Raw genomic sequence first — 26158 nt, 5'->3', positions numbered from 1 at the left:
GGCAACTGTGAGAGTCCCCTCTCTGTTATGGTTAGCAGGGGGTTGATGGCACTCGCTGCAGGGTTTGCCAGGCTTGTGCTTTCAGCTTTTCTGCAGGGGTAAATGGTAGTCTCCTTGTTGAGCTGAGGGGTTGAGCATTTTCAGACCACTAAAATTGCAAGTGGCTTTTTGGGGGTGACCCATGTGGTGCATGAGATGGTGGGTTCATGCTGCAGCAGAGGAATGCGGGGAAGACAGGGTGAGGGGAGGTGCTAGGACAGGAGGATTTGCAAAGCTGCTGTTGCAAGCGTTGTGCTCAGCCTGCTCTCTGGTGGTAGCTGCTGTAGCAGAGATGACCTTTGATAAAATGTGAAGCATTTGGTTTGATTTGGATAGTTGTGGTTGCTCAGATTCATACAGCTACAGTTCATAGCAGAGTCATCAACTCAGCTGCTCTTGCTTTTGTTCCCTTAACCCTGTGCAAAATTCACAGGTTAAAAATCAAATCACAGCAGCTTCAGGATGAGAACTGCCAACAAAGCCTGCTTCCTAGCAGTTCTCGCCAGTGCAGGTTTTCCCCTGTCTGGTAAGGGCTGAGCTCTACTGCTCTTTTTTTTCAGACTGGGGAGACTAGTAGGAGAGCAGACAGAAGAGGCGCCTGCTGGCACAAAACATGGAAGAAATAAACATCTTTGGGTTCTTCAGTCAAATTTGGCTGAAAACAGCCAGCAGGTTCCAAAACTCTTGCCAGGATTGAGATACGGAGAGGCACTTGAAGACCACTTGATCATGATCTCATACTGCCTCAGATGGGCTAGAGCCCACAGCATCCAGGGCAGGCAGGAGAGCTCTGGTGGAGGTGGAGCATCGCTGGTCTGCTCTGTTGAACATGGGGATGCTCTTTATTTAGATCAGCTGGTGGCAACATGCAAACTGTCTGGCTTTATTGTGCGAAGCTGTTGTGAGGAAGGAAGTGCTTGGTAAGTTGTTCAAAGGAGGGAAGCCAGTCATGCTTGTAGAGAGCCTGGGAGAGAAGGTCGTGATGAGTGCTTCTGCTTTTCAGTCCTGAAAATAGCTGAGGGATGTTTGCTGTCACAAGAGTGGTGGGTTTTGATGATTTTAGCTGGAAGAAAAGGAAGAATGGGAGAAATAGTTTTGGAGAAGGTTGTTGGGACCCTGTCCTGTCTTTGCTGACATCCCACTAGTTAAAGGTCAACGCCATTCGTGTTTCCTGAATAAACTGTCAGTGTGTTGAATATGTCTTCCAGCAGTATTTGGTTGCTGTATTTCTTATCAGGATCTGTTTTAACAATACCTGAGGGATGTGACAGTCACATGTGTGGTTTCTTTGTGCTGGAGACACCTTCAGGACTGAAGTGCCTGTAGGGCATAGTGTGCAGGTGTGACCGTTTGCTGTTGAGGATGGAGCTAGCTCATGAGGCTTTTCTGTTTTATGAAACCTAATCAGGCAGCTTTGAGATTTCAGAGCAAGCAGGCACCCTCTGTTTTAATCCAGTTTCCATCCCTTTGACAGTCGAGGTGGGACATCGTTTTAGCATTTTATATAACTCTGTATTTCTTGTGGCTAGTAAAGTATTCATTTTGCCCAAGAACATGACATATGCTATGTCTTTGAATCCCAGCATTTATGACTCTGATGTTTAAAGGCAATTTAAGCAGATTTGGGGTTCTTTTTTTCCATGTGAATTGCTGTGGTCTAGTCAAGACAACTTTTAGTAGCAGCAACCATGTGGAAGTATTGTCTTCCCACAATTAGAGATTAAGAGTTGACAGCGAATGAGCCAGAGATTATAATTAAAAAACAGGGTAATTCTCTGTGTGTGGTGAAAACTAAGGAATAAAAACTCATGGTGTAATGCACCTGTCAGTATTAGATGCAAATAAGAGATAATGTATCTTGCAGTGAAAGACATTTGTATTGTGTGTATTTCGTTGAGCACGGGAGCAATTCCTCTTATTCCATAGAAGCTGAGGGTTTTGTTCATTTGGTACTGATGCTCTTTTAGAAAGCTTTTACATCTCTGCTTCCTGAGGTCTGACATGGAAAAAGCTTCAATAGACACCAGCTGCTCAATGGGCCCTGTCTTTTCAAAGCATAGCTCGCTTTTCTCCATTCCCAATTAAAATGTGTGTTAAACTTAGTTTTTGTTTGAAGCAGCCAGCACTGTGGTATTTAATGTAAAAGGAATGTGCTTCTCACCTTTTCTCTCTCTTTTGTCGCAGGGTCAGCATTCTTCAGGGGAGGACATGGAAATCTCTGATGACGAGACCAACCCTGCACCCATCACCAGTGCAGAATGTGCCAAAACCATTGTGGTGAACTCCTCTGTCAGCAACACAGCCGTGATGGCCCCGTCGATTCCCCCCATGCCACCACCAGGATTCCCTCCTCTTCCTCCTCCGCCGCCTCCACAGCCAGGCTTCCCGATGCCTCCGCCGCTACCTCCGCCACCTCCACCCACTCACCCCGCCGTCACCGTCCCCCCGCCTCCGCTCCCTGCACCTCCTGGGGTCCCTCCGCCTCATATCTTGCCTCCGCTTCCTCCATTCCACCCTGGCATGTTCCCTGTCATGCAAGTGGATATGATAAGTGTCTTGGGCAACCAGTGGGGTGGCATGCCAATGTCCTTCCAGATGCAAACTCAGATGCTGAGCCGCATGATGCAGGCGCAAAACACATACCAGTATCCACCTTTCATGACGGGCCGGATGCAGTTTGTGAATCTTCCGCCCTACCGCCCCTTCTCAATGGGAGCAGCTCTTGGTCGTGGACAGCAGTGGCCACCACTGCCCAAGTTTGACCCCTCAGTTCCACCACCAGGTTATGAGCCGAAGAAGGAAGATCCCCACAAAGCCACTGTGGATGGAGTCCTCCTGGTCATAGTGAAGGAACTAAAGGCTATCATGAAAAGGGACCTGAACCGGAAGATGGTTGAAGTGGTAGCGTTTCGGGCATTTGATGACTGGTGGGATAAGAAGGAACGTCTGGCAAAGGTAGGCTTTCACATACTCTGTGCTGGATCCCAGGGAGAACTCTTCATAGTGTTTGTGGCCAGGGCATGGGTAAGAAGGGGTTTGGAATTGACTTTAAAAAAACCCAGAACCCTAAAATATTATGGTAACTAAAATAGAAGCAAAAGGTAAAGCCATGGAATAGCCTTGCTGTGAGAAACCCTGTTGCTTGAGGCTGCTGAAATTAAATGGGAGGCATGCATGTCGCTGTGCCTCACCTGGCTCCACACCTCCCCATGGGGTTGGTCTTTGTGCTGCGGCAAGCGGCAGGAGTGTACACTGGGAGCAGCAGACCTCAGCCTGCAAATATCTAGAAAGTGCTCAATCACTACAGGCACCTTCCTCGGGACAGGTTAGCACCTGGGTATTAAACCTGGCTTGTTTTCCATGGTGTCACTCTCATGCTGCTTTGCCATCAGAACAAACACAGGCTGGGAATTTTAGTCCTTCCTAGTCACTGACGGAGGTACCCCATGCAGAGTTATCTCTGAACATGTGTGGAGCCATAACTGCTCACCTAGGAGTGAACTGCTGCTCTGTCTCACACCGTCCCACTGATTTGAACGTGGGCCTGAGTAAGAAGTATTTAGTTCTCAGTGCCATCCCTCTGCTTTGGGGTGGACCTCCTGCTTGTACCCTCCAGCTTCAGGGCCAGCTCGGGGCAGCCCTTTCCCTGCGAGACACTAAGTGCATCTCGCACCTTGCGAGGGTCTCGGAGAACGTGTTCATCTTTGGCGGCGCGTTGCCCAAGCCAGCCTGCGTGGCTGCTCAGTTCGTCTTGGTGGGATGCACTGGCCATGCTGGGGCATGATCCAGGAGGGATCTGCAAATGAGCTGGTTTTTCTGACTCTGTTTTGGAGGGCTGTAATGTCTTTACACAGGTGTCTGCGAAAGTGCATCGCTGCAGCCGCTGCTGCCCCAGGGCATGGTCATGGTCTAGGTGACCTCCTGAGTGGCACTGCAGCCCTATGGTGCGTGTTTGCAGACTTTCTCTGCTGGGGGGAGGGGGGCTTGCACACTCTGTTAAAGCTGAAGTCCACCATGCAGTAGTCATAGGATGAGGCTAGCTGCTTTTACAGACAGAGCATGTACACGTGGGAGAGTCCTTTTCACTTTGCTCCTTTCAGGAAGGCCTTCAAGAGTGGTGGGGGGCTGCCCACCCAAAAGCCCAGGGTTATTCACCTCTCCTCATCTCCTTTCCCTTTTCCCCCACAGTGCAGTATTTCCAGGGCCTGGAATTTGAAAAGTTTAGCTGGTTTTTTTTTGTTTGTTTGTTTTTTTTTTTTCCTTTTGGTCATCTGGGGCACTGCTGGCTGCCTCCAGGAAGGGATTTATAGGAGGAAGTGACCTTGAGATCAGGAGACAAATGTGAAAAGGCTTCTTGCATCTAAGAGGAAGCTGAACTTTAGCTCCAAGCTGCTATTTTGTGTTCCCCACTTTGTGTGATGAGATCTGTGGGTATTTCCAGTTCTCTGTGCTCCTCCCACCTCCCCAGTGGTGCAGCAGCAATTAACTCAAAAGCTGAACATTGGCCAAATACACAAGGAGTTCCAGGGATTAGTTAAGAAAACAGCTTTGCATGAATCGTCTGATCCTTTCTCAGCCAATTTAAAGCATACGTCGGCCAGCAAGCAGCTCTGTGATCTAATATGTGGTGAAGTTGTCACTACCAAAAAACAGCTAACACTATAGAAAGGTTCATGCAAGCCAGAAAATCGCTATTACAATGAATTATTGTAAAAAAAAAAAAAAAACACAAAAAAAAACAACCAACAAACTAAACCACAACCTGCAGATACATCTTCTGTTTCAGATGCCAGTTTTCAGAGCAGTATCTTTACCACCTGCTTTTATAAGCCAGTCGTGTGTTAACTCTAGCGCCTGGGAGAGCTCCTTGGCTTTCCAGAGAGGTTGGTAATACTGCTGCTTAACAGCTGTTTTATGACAGTGTAATTTGCTTTGGCTTAGAGCTGGCTGGCGTGACGTGTGGCAAGAAACCTGGTCCCTCTCCTCCTGACTAATGCTCAGAGCTTCTGCCTCCTACCAGCGAGCGTGTGCTGACAATTTTGGAGGAGGCCCCTCAGTTTCCAGGGCAGTGAGGGAAACAGATCTAGCAAATAGTTGAAAAAGCAGCAACTGGTACCCAAGGAATTGTTTTAAACCAGACATCCACAGTGAAGAAGCAGAGACAAGTTGAAGCAGATCTTCAGCGGTTGCTTGGGCTCTTTTATATCCCAAGCTATGGCTGGATTTAGCATGTTCCTCCCTCACCTGGAATTTGTAACCCACTTTGGGAAGGGAAGCTGACTGTACCGCAGCAGCTTGCCACAGTCCTTGCCACAGGTTATGTTGGATGTGAGCAGTCTAATTGTAAATATGAAATTGCTGCATGGAAAAACACTTGTGCTTTCTGTCCAGGAACAGAAATGCCAGAACCATTGCTGCTTTAGGGCACTGCCTGGAGAAGCCTCTAGCAGGGCATGTGTTACTGTCGCATGCAGAAAAATCTCACACATTTCAGAGCCTCCTTTCTGCTAGGACTGGGCACCCCCTGACATTGGTGCAGGACAGGATTCCTTCTTAGTCATAAGCTGCCTGCTTTTGCCAAAGGAAAACAAAATACGAGTGTTCAGCTTAAACTGCACCTTCCTATTGCCAATGTCTTTATGCACACCTGAGGATGAGCGGTCTAGCTCCTTGGCAGCTGGAGGTCAGTTCCCTGTGTACTTTGCCATCACAGTGATTTTTCTAGAATGGACCAAGACCTCCAGGCACTGTTTGAGCTGAAATGACACTCCAGAACAGACCCTGCATCCCCATTTCCTCCCTCCTAATGGTTTTAATTGGAGGTCCTCATACTTTTTCTTACTGATTGACAGTAGTGAAAGAAACTATATTATTTTCAGAGGTTTGGAAGTATAAATAAGACAACATATGTGCTTGTTTACATCTTTTTTTCTTTAGAAATAAATGAAGCAGATTTGTAGGGAGAGATATCTTTTAATAGCAGCAGCACCCCTCCTGTTATTTCTCAGGAGAGATCAAGGCTCATTTTGGAAGTGCATGAGCTCCACCGTATGCCAGTTTCTACAGTAAGTATGTCCCTCTGGTCAGAGGCTTTGCGGGTCTGCTATATCCCTGACCTTCCCCAAGCATAAGAGCAGGAAGCCTTGTGGGTTTCTTTTTTTCCCCTGACTGACATACAATGTTCAAGTTTAGTAGGACAGCAAATATTATCTACACAGTGCTGCTGGCAGCCCCTGAATCTTCACCGATGCACAAGAAGGCAACACGCTCGTCACCTCCTGTGCCTCATTTCTCTCTTTTTCTCACTTTTTTTGGCTGCTATATTCCATCAAAGGGATCGACTTGGGCAGCTGATTGACTGCCAGGAAGTATCATGCCATACCTAAAGGGTGGGAAAGCTCCAGAGTAAAGCTGGTGTCCTAAGGTTAGGCGGGATGGAAAATGTATGAGGTGAAAGCTGCTAAGGAGCATGTTGCTAAGGAAGGCAGCAAGTACCATGGACCTTGTCTGCTTGAGCTAGGGGAAAGCTTTTCCCTGTTCCTGAACCTAGTGATGGGTTTAGTTTTGAAAGCCTGAGTAAGATGCATTAAGCAGAGTGCCAGGAATAACCAGCCATCCCTGGCCACGGAGTGCTGCTGCCTGGATTCTCTGCTTGATATTCCCATTAGTCTTGTCCCTTATTAGCAGGAGACCTGAGCTTATGCTTCCTCTTCAGTGATTACAGCCAGCTTTGGCAAATTAGCTCTGTTAATATCTGAAAGAGAAACTGACTTCTAGACAGTGTTACACCACTGGCTGATGTGAGTGAATGTTACCTCCAGTGCCCTTCACTCAAGAAAAGCGTGGCATGCTACCATGCGTGATGGTCTCCCCAGCTCATCCGCCTCTCCAGAGCTGCAGAGGTTTGAATTCCTGCTCTTCCTTCACACCTTGGCTCTGGTGAAAAGGGGTTTGTTGTTGCTGAGCAGAGATGAGGCTGTGTGTCTAGTTACTGAGTTTTGTAGACCCTTAGGTGTTTCACTTAAATATTTTGATTTTCCTGTTTCACAGGACTGGAGCCTTCTGACAGTTTTTGTGGACTTGGGCTATGGTTGCTAAGTGAACACATGGATGTGTGTGATTTTTGACTTGCTATATTGTGCCTTACACTAAAAAGAAGAAAGTTCTTCCCAGCTAGAAGGTCTGAAGTTGCTTTCAGTTATGTGGGTTAGCAAATGAAGGTAGATAACGCAGTGTTAGGCTAGCTTGCCTAAATCATGCTTGAAATACTTGTAAAAGGTATATGTGTAGCTCTATTTCTCACATAGCTGTGACCAGACCAAATGGGCTCCTGCAGTGTTTGGGAGTTTGGGGGTAGTGGTGTATCCCAGCTCCTTGCTTCCCTTCAGAGTTCAGAACCTTTGTACAGTAGCTGCTTCTTGGCACTTGGTAGCTCCTGCTTGGGTGGAGGAACGTGTGTCCTTGGGCTGTTGAGTCCTGCGTTCATGTTTGCACCTTTTCTTCCCCTTTCATTTCTCCTTTTTACAGCGTTTGCTTCTAGCATCTCCATTGGATTCTGGCTGTTTGGAACGTGATCACTGTGGTCCCCACACCAGGCACTTGAGAGACCTGAAATGAGCCATGGGGGCTAATGGGCCTGTTCATTTCCCTTGTCCTTTCTTGTGAAGTACTTTGGCCTATGTTAAGCTGCATGTGAAGAAAATTGAGATCATGTTTTAAAATACTCAGTGGAGAAAGCAGGAGTGTCTGCTCTGCTACCTACCAGCATGATGGCTCCAAATGCAAGATCACTTAGTGTCCCATGCTAAGCCACTGTTCTGGGAGTCCCAGCAGTTTTGTCTTGATCAGTTTTAGTGCCTTGTGCAGAGAAAATAACTTCTTAAAATGCAAAGGGGAGAAGGCTTCTCAGAAATGGAAAGGTCTCGTTATCAAGAAGAGCTCTTGCACCTTCTCCCTTTCAAGTGTGTGTGGCCATGTGGTGCATCTTCAGATGCCCTTGCTTTCAGAGAAACTGGTGCTTGGGCAAGGCAGTGATATTTCACAAACTTTAACTGTCTAAATGGTTTCCAGAGTTTGTGTGCTTCCCAGGAAACATTCCCTCTCAAGTGTGCCTTCTCTGTTGCAGGCGTCTCTCACTCCAGTGAAGTCTGGAGGAGAACTGGAGGAGAAACCAAAGCCAAAGGATCGAATCACATCTTGTCTTTTGGAGAACTGGAACAAAGGAGAAGGCCTAGGATATGAGGGCATTGGCTTGGGCATTGGGTTACGAGGGGCCATCCGGTTGCCATCCTTCAAGGTAAAAACAAAGATCAGTCTTCATTATGCTAATATTCCCTAAAGGAGTATTAGGAGAACAGACCTCTCTAGGTTTGTGCTCCAAAGCCCTACAGGCTGTTAGCCCCACTCTGTGTTCACTTACGGGGTTGCTGCTGACAGCATCACCTGTAACCCACCAGTACACTGTAAGAGCAAGGATCCTCTTTCCCAGCCTTAGCTTTTCATTTACCACTTGTGTGAATTCTCTCTAAAGGATCTCCTTGCTCTGCAAGGTAAATGGGACATTTGCGTGTGTTTAAGACACAGTGTTTCAGCCTGATTGTAAAAATACGCTTATGCTCATAGTGCTTTACACAGTTATTTCTTTGCTTAGAATGTCTTGCAGTTTGGCAGCTGAGTCTCACCTGAAGTTTGGTTAAAAGTGTTCTCTGCCTCATGTGAGTTTACAGAATCAGACTTGCAATCATAGGGTCACCTATTTTAAAGAGCATTTGCATAAAAAAATGAAAAGTATCTTAAAAAAAGTGTGGGGTGGGGGAGGGTGTGGAAAGGAAGAGAGCTTCCCTGAAATTAGGGTTTTGAATGCACAGAAGGTGCAAGTAGAGGTTTGGGATGAGAGATTCTGCAGTCTTCATTTAGAGTAAAACTTGCTTTGAGGTTCTTTAAGATGTCATAGGCTCAGGCTCTCTTTCTGTTCTGCTACATCTTGGACACATGGATTTGTCAAGTTTTCTCTGTCATCTTCAAAGTGATGGTATCCACAGTGTTTTGATGCAAATTGAAAGGGTAGAATTTCATTCACAGTGAAATTCTGTTTGCAAGCAAATAAAGGGATCAAGAGCTGGGGAAGTGGCCCTTGGTTTCTGGGTGTAAGTCACCACGGGGAAGTAAAGCAGTAGCAATTTGCTTAAGAAGTTGATTTCTGCTGTTTCTAAACTTTTAGAAATGCTAATTGTGTCTTTTGTTCAGGTGAAAAGAAAGGAGCCACCTGAAGCTGCCTCAGCAGGAGATCAGAAGAGAATCCGGCCTTCTACTTCTGTCGATGATGAAGATGAAGGTTTGCAAAGCACATTTGTTTGAAACTCGAGCAGATGCAAACCACATGCAAGCTGAATTCTTTTAAACTTCACAGAAGCGTGCTCACTTACAGTTAGAAACAGAGTCAAGGATCTGAGCCAAAACCCTGCTTCTCACAAAACTTGGATCAGCTGGGAGATGTCTCCTCTGGATTCAGTTATCTTAAATTCACTGGTGGGAAATTTAAGACCCACATTTTATGAATAACTTATAACCTATTTTAGTTCTGCTGATGCAGAGCTGGTCACCCAGTAGAGGGAGCTCAGATGAGTTCATGGACTGTTCGAGGGGCGTGCTTGCAGCTCAGTGGGTACGTTGTGGGAGAAAGCACGTAAGAGTTTGCCCTGCATTTGATTTTAAAAACAAAACAAAGTTATTTGCTAGAAAAATCTATTTGAAAATATTTTAACAGTTTTTCCTGGAAGAAGGGATGAGTAGAGATAAGACAAAGCTTTGAATACCCTTTGTTTTGCATAAGAAAGTGGATTCAAGCTAGTTGTGCCATAAAGTTGATTCAGACTAACAACTGGTTTTGAAGCCAAAGTACAGAAGCAGGGTTTTGTAAAGCACTTACATAAAAAAAAAAAAAAGCATTAAATTCAGCTTACCTGTTCTGACCTCTGTCGTGCCATCTCTCCTAGCTGCTCCACCTATAGCTTGTCAGCTTTGGCCACCCGCATTTTGCCATCCTTGGCATTTCAACACCCTGCATCCAGTCTCGCCCTCACTTGCACTGTGAAATTAGTAAGTCCCTGTAAGCCTGGGAACTCACACACCACATGGGCACGTTGCCCTTAACTTTGATCTTCCCAAAGAAAAAGTTTCCATTATGTAGTCAACTCTTTCCCTCCCTTGCAAGGTATTTGATGGCAATTTCCTTACTGTTTTTGCTCACCAGAGTCGGAGAGGGACAGGGATGCTTCCGATACAACATCTGACCTGTCAAAGAAGGATGCAGAAGCAGTGGGGCTGAGGCGGCGACCAGCAAGGCCGCTGGAGCTTGACAGTGAGGGAGAAGAGGGAGATGAAACATCAGAGAAAGAGGAAGAGTCCTCCTCAGAGAAGGAAGAGGAGCAGGAAGAAGGAGGCTTGGTGAAAGCAGCACCTGGCAAGGTGTGTTGGTTTGTGATTGCAGTTTTGAATGCTGTCATTAAAAGGGGGCCTAGTAATTCCAAATGCCAAAGTTACCTTCTCTAAAAGATGAGCGGTCCTATTAGGGTCTGTCCTAAGAGAACCTCTGTAAGGTTATTCCCTCTTCAGGTCCTCTGATCAGCATCTCTGAGAGTCGCTGGTGGTTACTACAGTGATAGCCAGGTCTCAGAGTCAGACACTCTTCATTTTTGGCAATGCTTTCTTTCAAAGGAGGAAGAGGAGGATGAGGAGGAGGATGAAGATGATGATGAGGATGAAGATGATGATGATGACGAAGAGGATGATGAAGATGATGACGAGGAGGAGGAGGAGGAGACAGGCATAGACACAAGTGACAAGGAAGAGGAGCAGGACTCTGAGGAGGGTAAGCAGTTCCAGTGGAAGCAGCAAGCGTAGCCTTTGGGTCAGGTGTGGTCTCCTTTTTGTACTTGTGAGCTGATTTTTTTATTTGTGCACCTTCTTTCACTGAAGGGTGGTTTTATACAAGATAATGCATACAGTTATTTTTAATTGTTACCTGCGAGGCTTCCATGATCCCTTAGTCTGTGGGTCCCTTTGCAATAGCTCTCCAGCTCCTGAGTGATCTCAGCCCAACTTGACAGAGGGGCAGAGGCCTTAAAGCCAGATAAGTTTGTGCTTGTTTTATGAAACGTGTGTGGCTGGGAGGAGAAGGGACCAGATTTCAAACAGGGGTAATTTAGCCGCTAGTAACTTTCTGTCCTGTCAATCAATTCCTGCTTTCTGGAAGGTGGTAGTTTCCACATTTTAAAGCTGTGTGTGAAGGCAGCAGAAAATCTTAGTACAAGTCCAGTAAAGGTGCAATCCTCCAAGAGACCCACATGGGCAAGGTGCCAGGCAGTGCTAGCTCTGCTGCTCAAGGAACTGCCTGTTGTATGGTGATTGTTGTAAGCATCCAAATACATGGTTTATAAGCCTCTGCAAACATAAATGAATTGGGAGGCAACTCCTTCAAACCCACACACTGCTGTTGATGCTGTTTCCATGCTGTTACAGTGTGGAAGTGATATTTGCTCCAGTAGTAGACCCTGATTGTTTAATGGAGTCAGAAAGCGGAACTAATGGTAATTTGTTCTTACTGTAGATGCAGCAAGTCCCTCGTCTTCCAAGGCTGAAGTTGAATCATCTGATGAAAGTGAGGACTCCTCTGAATTTGAGTCAAGTTCAGACTCAGATGATGAGGATGAGGATGATGAAGATGAGGAGGAAGAGGAGGAAGAGGTGGCTGAAGATCAAGACAGAGAAGCCATGGTTGCTGAGACAGAGCATGAACCTGCTGGTCATGAGCTTCCTGATGATGAGAAGGAGACTATTTTGGAGCTGTATCCTGTGGATGACTACACGGATCCAACAGACTTGAGACTCACAGAGCCAGCTTTGGCAGTGAAAGATGAAGGCATGGAAGAAATCAAGGCAGGGGAAAGTGAATGTGGTGAAGTCCCAGAGGCATCTATTGCTGCTGAAACACTGAAACACTTGGTTATGCAAAGAGACCAGGAGACAAAACTTGCACTGTCTCCCATCTGTGGGCCAGGTATGCCCTTCCATGTGGTTTGGCATTTTTTACCACACTTCCAAGTACAGTGTTCTCACAGCATCCAATATGCATGGTTTTGTATTTCCCTTGTTCTCTTTCTTCCTCCAGTCTTGGCTCTGGGCTAGGGGTTATCTGTACAGGAAAGAGGTCCATGCTGAACTTTCCTTCCTAGTGAGGAGCTCAACACAAGCCATCTGCTACTAAAAATACTGTGGTTATTGTATCCAGAATCTTATCCTGGGCCAGTTTAGTTAGTGTCCTACAGGAACTGAACAGTTGTTGTTGTCCAGGGGTGACTGATTGGATGGTGTGGTGGCTGAAGCTCAAGATAGAAAAGCCATGGCTGCTAAAACAGAACAGGAATCTGTGCTTAATGAGTCACTACTGGCTCTTTTTGATTTTAATACTGAATGAGTATGTGATTGGGAAGCTATATGGGGCAGGTGAATGGTGTCTTAGAATTATATCTGGTTCCTAATATTACAATTTGTGTTTTGTTTTTTTTTTACTTAATCCTTTTAAATGAGTGACACTCCCTGTTTTTCTGGAAGAAGGAAATTGTCTTCATTCAATGCAGAGTTGTATTTAAACCAAGGAAATTAGAAACCTTTTACTAGAACAGGCGTGAGATGCATAAAGCTTGTCAAATTCTGCAGCTAGGGGGGAATTGAAAAGTTAAAAACTGGAGCCAATAGGGAGAGCACATCTAGTGTGGCCTGCAGTGTGAGCCCTCGGCAGGACTGGAGTCTGAGGACTGCACCATATTTTGCCACTTGGAGAGCTGGAAATCCAGTCCCTGCACAGGCTATAACTCCTTAGCTGCCATAAAATCTGAGAGCTGTAAAGAAGCAAAATGTTAAACTGGGCAGGGCAGAGAAGAACCTATTTTGCACAGATCCTTTCTAGAACATGTCAGTGTGCAGAAAGGACATAAATTTGGGGAGACCTGCATTTGGGCACCTTGACATGTGGAATGAGCTTTACAGGTAAGCTGTGGGAACAAGCTCAGACTGTAGCGTTCTTGTGCAGCCCAGCCTGGTTGTACAGGAGTTACAGGGATCTGACCCTTCAGCACAAATGGAGAATGCTTCCCTCCCAACTCCCCAGGCATTTTCACCTCCTTTTGCTCTCTCACTTGAAAATGTTATTTTGAGCTGCCTAACAAGAATTCACTGTTGATTCCTTTTGGCCCTGGCCCTAAGGGGGTAAATAAACTCCAGACAAATGAGTCTGCTGCAGAGAGCGCAGCATATAAATTGCCTCATTGATACCATCTGAGTGTCTCCTCATTCATTACAAGGGCTTCCCGTTTCCTTCATGTGTTGTTCAAGAGTGTTATGCTCCTCCCTTTGCTGCTTCCTCCTTGGAGAGCTGAGGGTGCTTCTTGGCCTTGCAATTAGTTTACCTTCCCACATTAGAAAAGCTGATAGCTTGGGGCTCTGACAGCTCTCTGAAGTCCTCGCCCCACAATCCGCTAATTCGTTTTATGTCTGTACAAAAGGTGGTCAGGGGTTTTGAAAGCAGAAAACCGTCGTTCTGGCCAGTGTTGTAGCTAATCCTCAAATTAATAGTGCGTTTTTTTTATGGTCCATTAGGGATGTCTGTGGTAGCGTCTAATTACTCCACACTCTGTGCCTCCAAAATGTAAAGCATTGGAGTTTTTAAAGCCTCCCAGTGGAATTGAGCTGTTCTGTAATTGCAGAATCTTAAACATGCCTTTACTGGCAAGTGGCAAGTAACCGAGTGGAAGCAAAGCTCCTGATTCTCCTCTTTTTTCCCCCTTTCAGAGGAAGAGTCTGAACCCGCCACCATGCTGGAGCCAGAGGCGCAGGAAGGTCCAAAGCCTGAATCTCAAGATGAAGTGCTCTGTCTCTCGACTCCAGTAGGAGTCTTCGGAGAACTTCTGCCCAATAAAAGCAACTTCTTTAGCAAGTCTGACGACAGCAGCTTAGAAGCTCATGTTAAAACAAAGCTGCCCTCTGCAGCAGAGGAAGACGAACGGGTGCCTCGCACGCCTGGACGGGAGGTGATGATCCATTCGGAGACTGATACTCTTTTGCTTCCAGCCCACAAGGTGCCATCCTCCATGCTTCCCTTACCACCGACTCCTGGTAAAGAAGAATCTTTAGTCCCTCCAGAAAAGTTCCCTGAACAATTAATGGTGACCAAAACGTCTGTGGAAGAGGAGATTCCTAGGACGCCTGGGCGGGACATTTTGGCCAAGTCTTCACACCCTCTTGCGAAGTCACAGAGCACGGACACTGTTCCAGCCACGCCAGGAAGCGATGCTTCCCTTATGGGAAGCAGCTTGACCCTCAGTTCCCCTCAAGTCCCAGGGAGCCCCTTTTCCTACCCATCCCAATCTCCTGGCATTAACAGTGGCATTCCTCGGACTCCTGGGAGAGATTTCAATTTCACGCCTACTTTCCCAGAGGCTGGTGCTACCATTCCTTGCCTTCTGCCTGGCAAGAAACAGTCAGAGGATGAGCTAGATGAGAAACCCTTTAAAGAGCCTCTTGGTGCTTCCCTTACGATCAGCATGAACAATGTTCCTTCCCCTATTCCCTTTGCCAGCCCCCCCCCAAGCAGATTTCCACACGGACATGGGTTTGCCACCTGATGAGCCAATACCTGTAGCAGCCCTGCCATGCATGCATGGAGATGGAAGAATGCCCCTTGAGGAATGCAAGGCAGAAGTAAAATCTGTTTTGCTCTCACCAGAAGTACCCACTGGTGCTTCTATTCTTCCTCCCCCACCACCGCCTTCTGTTCTTCCCAAAAGGAGGCCAGGTCGGCCAAAACGGTCACCACCTTCTGTCCTCTCGTTGGATGTGTACTCGGGCAAAACCATAGAACCTCCTCCTGTGCCAGTGGCCTTGGTGGAAAGTACTGTGGGCAAAGAGCTGTTGAGTGGACATCCTGATGCTTTCTATGGACTGAAAGACCCTGAAGCCGTCACCCTGGACTTCAGGAATGATGGTTTCCATGAGAAAATAGCAGCTGAGACAGTTGCAGAGAAACTGCCATTTAAGGAACTGGAGAACCAGTGGAATGAAGACTACAAGGAAGAAGAAGCTCACACGAAACCTAAAAGACAGTGGCGAAGGCAGAAGAAGACACCTGAGGACCTCCCAGTGATTCCTTCCCCTGAGTATTCCCCACCCCGGCCTCAGTTCAGGCCACGCTCCGAGTTTGAGGAGATGACCATTTTGTATGATATTTGGAATGGAGGCATAGATGAGGAAGATATCAAATTCATGTGTATCACATATGACCGCTTGTTACAGCAGGACAATGGTATGGACTGGCTCAATGACACCCTGTGGGTATTCCATCCTTATATCCTTTCTCACTGGCGCTCTGCATTACACAACATGTGTAAGATGCACTAGATGGTCATTGTGTAGGACTTAAAATGTAAAACATTTAAGTTTGGTGAAAGAAGCATTTGCTTACTAGAATAGCAATTGCTTATATCAGGAGGGAATTTTTAGCCTATTCTATTCCCTGAAGCTGCAATACAAAAATACTGCAGAAGTGGCTGTTCTTGCTGCATTTTCAATCTAGGACTGCAGGGAAAATCTGTATGCATCTCTTCTGGGGAGATTTCCTTGCTAGTTTGAGAAGCTTCTGTCTGCATTTAAACCAGACTTTTTTTCAGCTTGCCTGTAGAATTTCTAGTCTGCACATACAGGGCTTTAACTTGGGGCTAAAACTTGCTGTAAAAATAGTCTCACCATCTGTGCCCAAAATGATGAGTTAGTGGTGCTAGCAGCTTTAACTTGCTTTAAGTTTGAAATACTAATAAATGCAATGGTTTCTAAGTGGCACATCAGCCACCCCCCCGGGCTACATGGGGGAAGGTACTGCTAGTGCTGCAGCAAGGAGCATGTGTAGCACTGGCTGGTGCTCGTGGGGCAGGGTCTGGCCCCATCCCCTCCCTCCCTGCCCACGACCTGGTAATCAGCAGCATAGACTGTAGCTTTGAATCTTTGGGAGCATTTTGGGGACACACAAGCGGTCTCAGAACAAGGCTCTACATGTGTGCAGCCACCAGTAGTGATCTCCAGAACAGAGCCTAAAAGGCTGTTCTCATAACCTCTGAACTCTCTAGTAATGGTTTTTAGGAAGGATATACGGATTCATATGTTCAAGACGACAAATGCACCACCTCATGTGTTGCTAGAGATTGTGTGGAGTTAAAATATCTCATCCCTTACTCCCTGCAAGACACAAAAGCAAAAAAGCCCAAACCACTTAAAATAGTCAGTGATATGATACTAACAAAAAGCAAGTGGAGCTCGGTGCTGAGCTGTGCATTTTTATCCTTTCTTTCTCTGCATCTTGAAAGGCAACGTGTAAGATTAAATTTATAATTTTCGTACCAGTGCAATAGTCTTGAAATAGGTTTATTTAATTGTTTAAAGGAGATATTCTAAAAGGATGATGAAATGCATCATTCCCAGTAATTCTCAGTCTATGTCTGCCTCATTTGGGGAAGCCATTCCAAAACCAAACCAGTTTCAGGGTGGGAGTAATTGGCCCTGTAGTGGTGGGGAGCCACAGCCAGGGAAAGGCAGAATGGGTTGGATGAGGGCGGGGCTTGCATGTGACGCTGCGCTTAAATGTGTTTGCATTTGGCATTGTGGAAATATTTGAAATCCGTTTCCCTGTTGATAAGGATTATTGTAACAGCAAATTTACAGTCACTTTTTAAACCATTTAAAAATCATCTACAGTCTGTTGCTGGTTCATCCTGTGCTACACTGTGCAATAGGTGTGAAAGTACCTACAGGGTTCACCTGCTTTGCAGCAAGCTCACACCTCAGCACTCTTGATTTCAAGGCCATTACTTCTTGCTTTTTATGGTCCCTTTGCTTCAATTTTCTGGTGTTAAGGGTATGTTATGACTCACAGGGAGCATTTTTGGGTAGATCTCAATTGTCATAGGCTTCATGGCTGTGTTTTTGGGGTGAGCTGCCAGTAGTACAGCTCCACTGTTCTTCCAGAAGCCAAAGACCTGAAGGTGCCTTCTGCCTGCTCAATGCAGTGCATCCTTGCCAGGCTGGCTGCAGGTTTTCTTGACTGATAGGACAGTGGGGTTTGAAACATCTGCACAGGGTCTTACCCTTGCCATCAGGGTCTGAAGGAGCTGATTTACTGAGGGCAGTGAGAACAGTGTCTCTCTCCAAGCCCTTTGGGCTGAGGAGCATCTCTTGCCCATCTGTGCTGCTTCTAGCCCTAGTCAGGGGGGATGATTGCTGCCATGAGATCGGTGTGGCATCTTCAGGGCTTGGGGTGGCTGCAGGGAGTTTCTGGAGGTAGAACAAAAGTGTGTCACTCAAAACAGAGAAAGTGGTACATCCAGATGGCTGGGCAGCTGCTGTCTGTGTACATAGTGGGTGCTGTGGGGAAATCCTTTCTCAAACAGGTTTCTCTTGACAGTTTAACCTTTTTATGTTTAAATTTTCATTGTCTCTTTACTTTAGTTTCCCAAAGCATGCAGCTAATAAGGAAAGATCATGCTTGGTTTTCCTGTAGGCATTGGGCTTCAGTGATGTTTTTTTTCTTTTTCAATAGCATTGTTATCTTTTGCAACCCCCCCCAACCCTTCCTAATTTTCCAAGCTCCTGGCGTTAGCTCCGTGTAGCTGTAGCAAGTTTTGTCTGATATCCACTGGTGGCTGTGTTTCTCCTTGACTTCTCTCCACCTACTAGCTTTTCTACCCCCAAGAAAAAGAAGCGGGATGATGGGATGCGGGAGCATGTGACGGGCTGTGCACGAAGTGAAGGCTATTACAAAATTGATAAGAAGGACAAACTTAAATACCTCAACAATAGCCGAGCTTTTGCAGAGGAGCCTCCAGCTGACACGCAGGTGAGGACGTGTCCTCCGCTGACTGCAGGGGTGTGAATGGATTTTATACGGTGTCACGCACAGTGGATGCTTCCTGCCTTTTGGCAAGGAGGGAGGTGAAGCTGTTGCCGCGCCTGTGTTGAGTTGGTCATCTGGGAGCTGCTAGGGAGGTGTTAGTGTTTGATGTGGGATGTATTAGGAGGCCACGCGTTCTGTGGTGATGTGTTGTAGCACAAGGGATTGCTCACAGGGAGGCTGCAGGGTGTTGGGTCTGTTGGGTCAGTTTTGATCACCCATTTGTCCTCACAGGGTATGAGCATCCCTGCCCAACCTCATGCTTCCACCCGGGCTGGCTCTGAGAGGCGGTCAGAGCAACGCAGGCTCCTCTCCTCCTTCACTGGTAGCTGTGACAGTGACCTGCTCAAGTTCAACCAGCTCAAGGTAGGTCACCCTGGGGATTGCTGCTTTGCACAGGGGCTGGCTGGGAGCAGGCTGAGGCCAGGGCAGGGGACCTCCTGCCAGTTTGGTCTCACCTTGGTGATGGCCGTCTCAGCATTGGGTGCTGCTGTATGTGCCAGAGGATTGAATGGTACCTGGTTCTCCTGTACTCCCTTGTAATGCAACTTGATACAACAATACAACTTAATACGGTGTGTAATACAAATAATTTACTTAAAGAAATAGGAACAGAGCAGTCACAGGGAAAACATGACACTTAGTCCAGTGTGCTCACTTGTGAGAAGCAGAGACATGAGCTGGCTGATAAATGACTATAAATAAGTATATGATAATTACAGAGCTTGAGCCCTAGTCAGAACCATCAGGGTTCTGCAGAACAGAGACCAATGGCCTCAAAGGGTCTGTTCTCCCCAGTGTCTGGTCAGTGGTAAAAACCCAAGTACTGCAACTCTGTAGGACCTCCTATGACATCTGTCCTGCCTTCCTGTCACAAGACAGAAGGAAACTAAATTGGGTTGAAGTACCCCAGCACTGCTTGTGGCTTGGAGCGTGCTGCAGATGGTGGACCCAGGGATGGCTTTTCCCTTTCTGTGCTGTGGCTGATTCAGGGTTGGGGTTTTGGGGTGTTTTCTTCATGCAGTTCCGGAAGAAAAAACTAAAATTCTGCAAGAGCCACATTCATGACTGGGGCCTTTTTGCTATGGAGCCCATTGCAGCTGATGAGATGGTGATTGAATATGTGGGTCAGAACATCAGGCAGGTAAGCTGGACTGTGGGTGAAATCTAAGCAAAAACTAGCCCTGAAAGAAGTGCGCGAGTATGACAGCTGGGGTCAGAGTCCCTGCTGTAAGGTGTTAGCTACGTGAGCTAGGTGGAGGTTGGCATATGGTTTGGAGGTACAATGGTGGGATTTTCAACAACCTGTAGAAACTAAGCACTCAAATCCTCAGGGGATAAGCTCTAAAGAAAGTCCATCCCGAACTTCTGTGTTTCAGTTAGGTCTGTGTTCTCTTGGGGTGTTTGGGATCATGTATCTGTTGAGTGGCACAAGCACAGCTCAGGGGAGTGTCGTGTAGATCTCTGCTCACAGATCACTTCTGCGGCATGTCCTGACGCTACAGATGGGGTTTTCTGTAGGTCATTGCTGACATGCGTGAAAAGCGATACGAGGATGAAGGCATCGGAAGCAGTTACATGTTCAGAGTCGATCATGACACCATCATCGATGCCACGAAATGCGGAAACTTCGCCAGGTTTATTAATCATAGCTGCAATGTAAGTATCATGTTTTTGCATGTAATTGTACTTTGACATACTGATAAACCCACTGGGTCCTTGCTAACTTTGACTGGGGCCATGTTCAGAAGTAGCAGGGGGTCACAGGGTTATAATTAAACGTTAATGAGCTGCAGCGGTTCAAAGCAGAGTCTAAACTAGTGTAAAGAGATTTAGAGACCTGAGAAATGAAACACACAGTGAGACAGGGCACTCTCGGAATCCTCCTGACTGTGTTGGGGGATCCTGACAGACAGTGTTCAAACATATCTAACAAGTATTTCCTTAAAGTAAACCAAATTTTAGCATTGTTAGTCTGTGGGAACAGTTTCCTTCTAGTGTCCACATGGGAAAAGTATTCTCTGCCCTGGCAGGTAGAGAAGCTGCTTTCCCCTCTGCTCTCTGCTGCAGTCTACACTGAAAGACTTGGCTGCCTGACCAAATTATTAAGCATTAGTTGAGCTGCTTTTAGTCTGTGACAAACTTGGTTGAGCATCATTCAGGCTCTTTTGCACCACAGATGACCAGAATGTGGATATTTTGGAGGAGCACAAGGAGGGCTGCTCTGTTTTCTGGCTTCACACCTGCCTCTCTCAGCTTCCCTTGGGTCTAGGCTCTGGAAGCATGTCTGAGGCTATCTAGGGAAAGGACTACTCTGCTCTGTTTTAGCTTGGAATAATTGTGTGGAGGCTGGGAAGCCATGGCCACTGGGAGCCTAAATCATTACCTGTTCTGTCATCCTTGCAGCCAAATTGTTATGCTAAAGTGATCACAGTGGAGTCTCAAAAGAAGATCGTCATCTACTCCAAACAGCACATCAATGTGAATGAGGAAATTACCTATGACTACAAGTTTCCAATTGAGGATGTAAAAATCCCATGTCTATGTGGCTCTGAGAACTGCAGGGGAACCCTGAACTGAACTCGAGGTTTCTCGTCACACTTGCACCTTCGGCCATGTCAAAACTGTGGTAACCAGGTGTGGTTGCACTTTGCCAAAAAAAGAGAGAAAAAAAAAAAAAGAAAAAAGGAAGAAAAAAAATTTAAAAGGAAAAAAAAACTATTAAAAAAAAAACAAGAGAGGAAAAAAGAGAAGAAAAAAACCAAGCAAGTTTCGCACTTCTGCCAGGATCACGAATGGAAGCAAAAAGCGCACATGCTTATGAGGACTGTTCATGTTTCAGGTGCTCTTTCCTTTTCAGATCCAACACGCACACAAAAAGGTGACTACCGTTTTGTGGCATGGTCTATCCAAACACTAGCTTCTCTGTTCAGTCCCTACATTAATGCTCCATAATGGGATAATGGTACCTTTTTTAAAATTGTCGTTATAAACCTTCATCTTTTCATAAATGCTGCTACCTTTTTCTCATCAGTTTTGTTGGTTGAAAAAGACATTCAACATTTAAATGTGAAGCAGAGACTGAAAATGCCATATAGGATTTGTTGGGAGCTTGATTGGCTGAAATTGCACAGATTTCTCAGAGTAAGCTGTAAATAAATGTAAGATTGATGTTACAGAGCAAGCCAGAGGCTTGAGGGTGTGTGAATGGGTGGGTGTGTGTGCTTGGGTGTGTGTATGTATGGAGATGTGTCCACAATGAGACTATAGGTGAACTGTCCTGCCTTTTTGTTAGGGATGAGCCTGAATAAGTCCCCTAAGCCAGACGCCCCTGGGAAGAGTCAGGTCAGTCGCAGACCTCAACATGGCGCCTTGGGCTCGTCTCTAATTTTCATATGCCGTGCTGGTATATTGGGGGATCAAAACCTCTGCACCTGTACCTGAAAAATACTTGGATACTGCAGTCAGTAGTAAGAAGTCGAGTCAGTTGTGTAGCTGTAGCATCGTGGTATGGCGTGTGGCCTTTGGGGATGCCCGTTTCTTGGAGATTGGTTTGTCTTGCATGCAAAAAAGGCTGAGGCTGAAATTAAGTAGACAATTCAGCCCGTGTTTACGCTGTAGAAATCTTACCCTCCTTGTAAGCATACACTACGGCCCACATTTATAACATGATTTTCTTCCTGTAGGTAAGAAACAGGCTGATGTGTGTCTTGTATTAATTTTTCTCATTTTTGTCTGCATTTCTCTGCCCTTCCAGCTTTTTACGTGGAGTATTTGCTCTGTCCTTGAATATGGGAAATGCCTCCTGTGATAGGAACGAGCTGTGCCACGCCACTCTCCTCCCTCTGTTACTCAGTAACTTGCCCTGACATGGTCACATCCCTCCAGTAAGAACACAGTAAAAGTGTCCCTGAGAGCAGGCTGCGGGAGCAATCCTGTCCTCCCCCATCTACAGCATGAAAATGAATGCTTCTTTAAATTTGGAAGGCATCTTTTGAAATGATTTTTTGATATGTTTTGTCCTTGTAGATGTGCTGAGGTGAAGGTTGCAGTTCTTTGAGAGGTTCCATTTTAAAATGGGGCAAAACACCAAAGAAATACTTCTTTGGATGTAATCTGGAAATGTTACACGACTGTTCAGGTATAGACAGGATCAGTTTTTCAATTTCTCCTGCTTTAAAAGTAGAGATTAGTTGTACTAAAACCTTTTTAATTGGCTTATAAGGGGAAGTTGCAATGTCATTATGAAATAGGAGGATTATCTGCATAACTAAACGTCTTCTCCCCACAGAACAAATTGCTCAGCTGTATTCTTGTAGCCTTTCAAAATCAGTGATAATTGTCGTATGACCACAGCTCCATGATCAGAGGTTACACTCTTGCAAAAGAGTTTCCTGGAAGTTTTTTCATCTGTTACATGTAATTGCCAGGCCTGCACTGCAGAGTGGAGCTTGTAATGTAGGTTAGACCACTGCATCTGAATTTCTTCTTCAGACAAAAGGCCTGAAAGAACAGGAGCACAGAGACTGCTACAAGCTGCCTTAATACCTCCTGTATTTCTGTCTGAGGGTGAGGAAATTGTCACTGAGATTCGACAGTCCATAGTCTCATCTCTGTTTTTGTTTGGTTTTTGTTCTGTTCCCCCCCCTCGCTTTATAAATCTCTCCAGCAATTGGGTAATGGTGACCTAGAACCTAAAATTTTGAGAAGCACAACTAGTTTCTGTCATTGAACATTCGTTGTAACTGCGGCAATGGCAGGAGCATTTGGGAGTTAAACCAGCTGCCTTTTTTTTTTTTTTTTTTTTTTTTTTTTTAAATAAGGTTCATCTTGTTGTGTTGACGCTCCAATTGGCATCTCTACAGCTTGGCCTTTTCCTTTCAAAGCTTTGGGAATGCACAGAAGTTTCCTGTGTCTCAGAACTGAAGCAAGCCCCTGTGTGTGGCAGTTCTGCCAATGTCCTTGGCCTTCTTCCTCTCTGGTCCATCAAACCAGTGCATTAACAGTGGTTTTGTGGGGGCAAAGACACCCCAAATGGCCCAGCCCCTAAGTACCTGCTGACAGTTTTGTATTTCCCTGCATATCTCTGTGCTCTGGATGGGATTAGCCCCTGCAGTTTGCCTTAATCTTTGTTGAGGAAAGGTGGGGAGGCAGGTCACCGTCTTCTGAAATGAGACCTACAGGTTGGGGTCCTTCACCCTGTTTTTAGGAGCGCCAAAGGCGATGAGCGCCAAAATCACTTGGGTACTTCTGAAACTGCCTGTAACCCATCCCTTTTTAGGATCCCAGACAAAGAACGTGAGTTTTTGGAAGAGCTGAGCTGCCAGTAGCCCCCCAGGAGGAAGCGGAGCTGTTGGACCCACAGCACTTCTGAAAAATCACATTAGGCTGGTCTCAAAGCCAAACCTGAGGCTTCTCTTTTCTTCCCCGTAAATCTTGGCTTGCAGAGTCCTACTGTACAGCTTTTGTCTCAGACTGCGAAGCTGCCCCATCCCCAAGCCCAATCATTTTATGGTGAGGATTATAAGTCTGGTTTAGTGATTTCCATGAGCTGCTGCAGTTGCCTGTGGCTGCCCTGTCCCTGCAAGCCAGTGAGGTCTCGTCGGGGCAGGGGAGCCCTGCAGCCGCGGTTTTGGAAGGCAGCCCTGTGGAGATGCCTTTCTAATCCCTCCCAGGTACTTTGGCTCGTACTTAGAAAGGGGGGAGATGAGAGGAGAAAGGCAAGTGTGCAATTCACACATCAGCCTGCATCAGACCCGGTGCTCGCCTCCCGCGGTCGGCACCCCATGGAAATAGTGGCAAGGACTAAAAAGAAACGTCACCAGCGCATGGTGCTTTACAGAGAGATTTACTGAAGTTGTTTTGTTGACTGAAAAGCCTGTCCCCAATTTATTGTTACTTAAATTGAAATCTAAGACAAAAAAGAGAGAGACATTGACTGTGCTCCCTGCAAAATTGTATCTCACTAGGTGGAATGACCCAAAAGAATAGTGCAAAAGTTTTGGAAATATAACTTAAATCTTTAGTTTCCCAATGTGAAGCTGGCTTGAGTTCAGGGTGCAGATACCTCTGCACTTGGTATTTTTAAGAAGTGTGCTCTGTGCTTGCAAATTCCACCTGCCGCTGCCCAACACCTTCATTTATCTGTCAGTTCACTCCGCTGTTTGCAATTCCAGGTTGGTCCCAATAAGTGGTCTGTGACTATCGGGGGTCCAGGAGGGGAAGGGGCTCATCTTGCAGATATTTATATTGTATAGAGCAGCTTATTTCTACAGGAAAAAAAAAAAATTTTTAAACTCCAACAAAGTATACAGTAATTTCAGTTCTGGTTTTTGTGACCTTTTTCAGGGATCATTTCAGTGCATTTCTGTATAAAATAAAAATTTAAGGAAAAAAGATTTTGAAGTATAAAAAAAAATGCATCTTCTGTACATAGGCAAACTCAAGAATCTTCTCTTCAAACACTGTTTCTTGTAGAAACATGTTGAAATTTTTTTGCTGATTTCTTTGTACTTCAAGAGCATGTAAATAATTTATTAAAAGTGACTATTGTAATTTGGAGTTCTTTTTAAACAGATTCCAGCTCTGAATCATGTTGAGGAGATGGGGAGGAAGAAGGACTAAGTATAGCAAAGGAGCTGGTGGCATTTACAGCTTGTGTCAAGCTTTGTATAATGTAAATTCTGTATAAATATGTTTTTTTGTCAAATAAATAGATGGAATTAGAAGCATTAAGAAACTGAAGACAAAAAATTGCCAAGTCAAGGCTTCTTCTTTCCCCCCCCCCGCCCCGACTCAGTCTGAAACCTAATGTGCAAAATCTATTTATTTCAAGCGAGGAAATGTGTACAGTCTAATAGACAACCTAAAATGTATTTAAGCGAGTTTGCAACTGGATTTTTTCAATTTAATATTTGTTTTGTTTTTATGAGTTTCCTCCTTAATTGCCACTGTAGTATTTGTCCAAGTGAAAAGAAACACATCGTAACGGACACTCTAAAACAAATGGGCAGTTTTAAAAGCAAAATGGAAGAACACCTGGCTCCCAATCATTGCAGTTTTCTGGTTCTATAAACAGGTTGTTTTAATTCACGGTGTGAAAATAAAGGGCCTCCTTTAAAAGGAGGCAGGTAAAATGGTTTGCAATAAATGAAACAAAAAATATTTTCTTTTTTTAAGTTCCTTAAAAAAACAACTCTGCTTTGAAGATTTAGGATTTCTGCTTTTTCTTTTGTTAAGCAAATTTATAAATTTAGGGATGTTTTGTGCATATAGAATCTGTCACCAGTATGTATCTTGTTTTGAAGAAAGTGTTTTTGTTGTGGATGTGTCATGCTGTATATATTTGTTCATATTTTTGTGAATTGAATACTATGTACCATTGTATTATAGTAACTTTTATAAAGCAAACCATAAATATACTGACTTTTCTTACAGAAAAATTATGTTGTGCTTAATGTATAGCCAGGGCAGCTTTTTGCTTTTGGACCCGTGCTGGGAACCGTGAGAGCTCAAGGAACCAGATCCAGAAAAAGAGCAGTCCAAAGAACTAATTTTCAGTAAAGTTTACTGAAAATATTGATTCTGGTGAGCAGGAAATTACTTTAAGCAACATTATATTGCATGAAAGAAATATGTGTGTGATATAAGTTTATAAACTTAAAGCAAATTTTCTTATTATTAAAAATCCTTACAACTGTTAAGAGGCGAAGCATAGCCAGGTGCTGGCGCCCTACCATGGTTCTGGGTGTCCCTAACCTGTCCAACCTCAGTGGTGCTGCCTGGGCAGGTGAGGGGTCCCTGCTCCTGCAGCCTCTGCCCTGGATTTTTCCGAGTTCACATCCATTTTTTTTAAACTTTATGGAGGCAAAAGCCCTTAACCTATGAAGTGAGGTGTTAGTGTTGCTGGTTCAGGCGATGCTGTAAGGCTGTTGGGGCCAGAGGCCCTTTGTTTTCTTTCCTTTAAATCAGTTTATTCAAATCTGAAATGAATTCTGTTACCTGTGGTTTACAGGAGGGGGCAGCCAGGGGAGCCGCTGAGGTTTGATGTGGATGAAAGCACAGCCTGGAGCCGGCCATGTGCCCCCACCCTCCCTTGCGGGGGGCTACTGCTGGAAATATAGTGGT

General features: G+C 45.5%; 1 protein-coding gene across 1 annotated transcript in view; it reads left to right on the top strand.

The window, feature by feature from the left end:
- SETD1B (SET domain containing 1B, histone lysine methyltransferase) overlaps positions 1 to 25473 on the top strand; it is a 55600-nt gene extending 30127 nt beyond the window's left edge. Inside the window, 13 exon segments of the mRNA XM_030025845.2 lie at positions 2224 to 2994; positions 8165 to 8335; positions 9286 to 9373; positions 10292 to 10506; positions 10756 to 10909; positions 11648 to 12097; positions 13888 to 14675; positions 14677 to 15439; positions 17811 to 17977; positions 18266 to 18397; positions 19056 to 19175; positions 19553 to 19690; positions 20438 to 25473. Coding sequence (XP_029881705.1) covers positions 2224 to 2994; positions 8165 to 8335; positions 9286 to 9373; positions 10292 to 10506; positions 10756 to 10909; positions 11648 to 12097; positions 13888 to 14675; positions 14677 to 15439; positions 17811 to 17977; positions 18266 to 18397; positions 19056 to 19175; positions 19553 to 19690; positions 20438 to 20611 — 4131 coding nt within the window. The 3' untranslated portion in view covers positions 20612 to 25473.
- Positions 25474 to 26158: the final 685 nt, after the last annotated feature.

The sequence above is a fragment of the Aquila chrysaetos genome, chromosome 9 (assembly GCF_900496995.4).
Source record: "Aquila chrysaetos chrysaetos chromosome 9, bAquChr1.4, whole genome shotgun sequence".
Classification (NCBI taxonomy): Eukaryota; Metazoa; Chordata; class Aves; order Accipitriformes; family Accipitridae; genus Aquila; species Aquila chrysaetos.
This window is presented reverse-complemented; position numbering and strand designations above follow the sequence as displayed.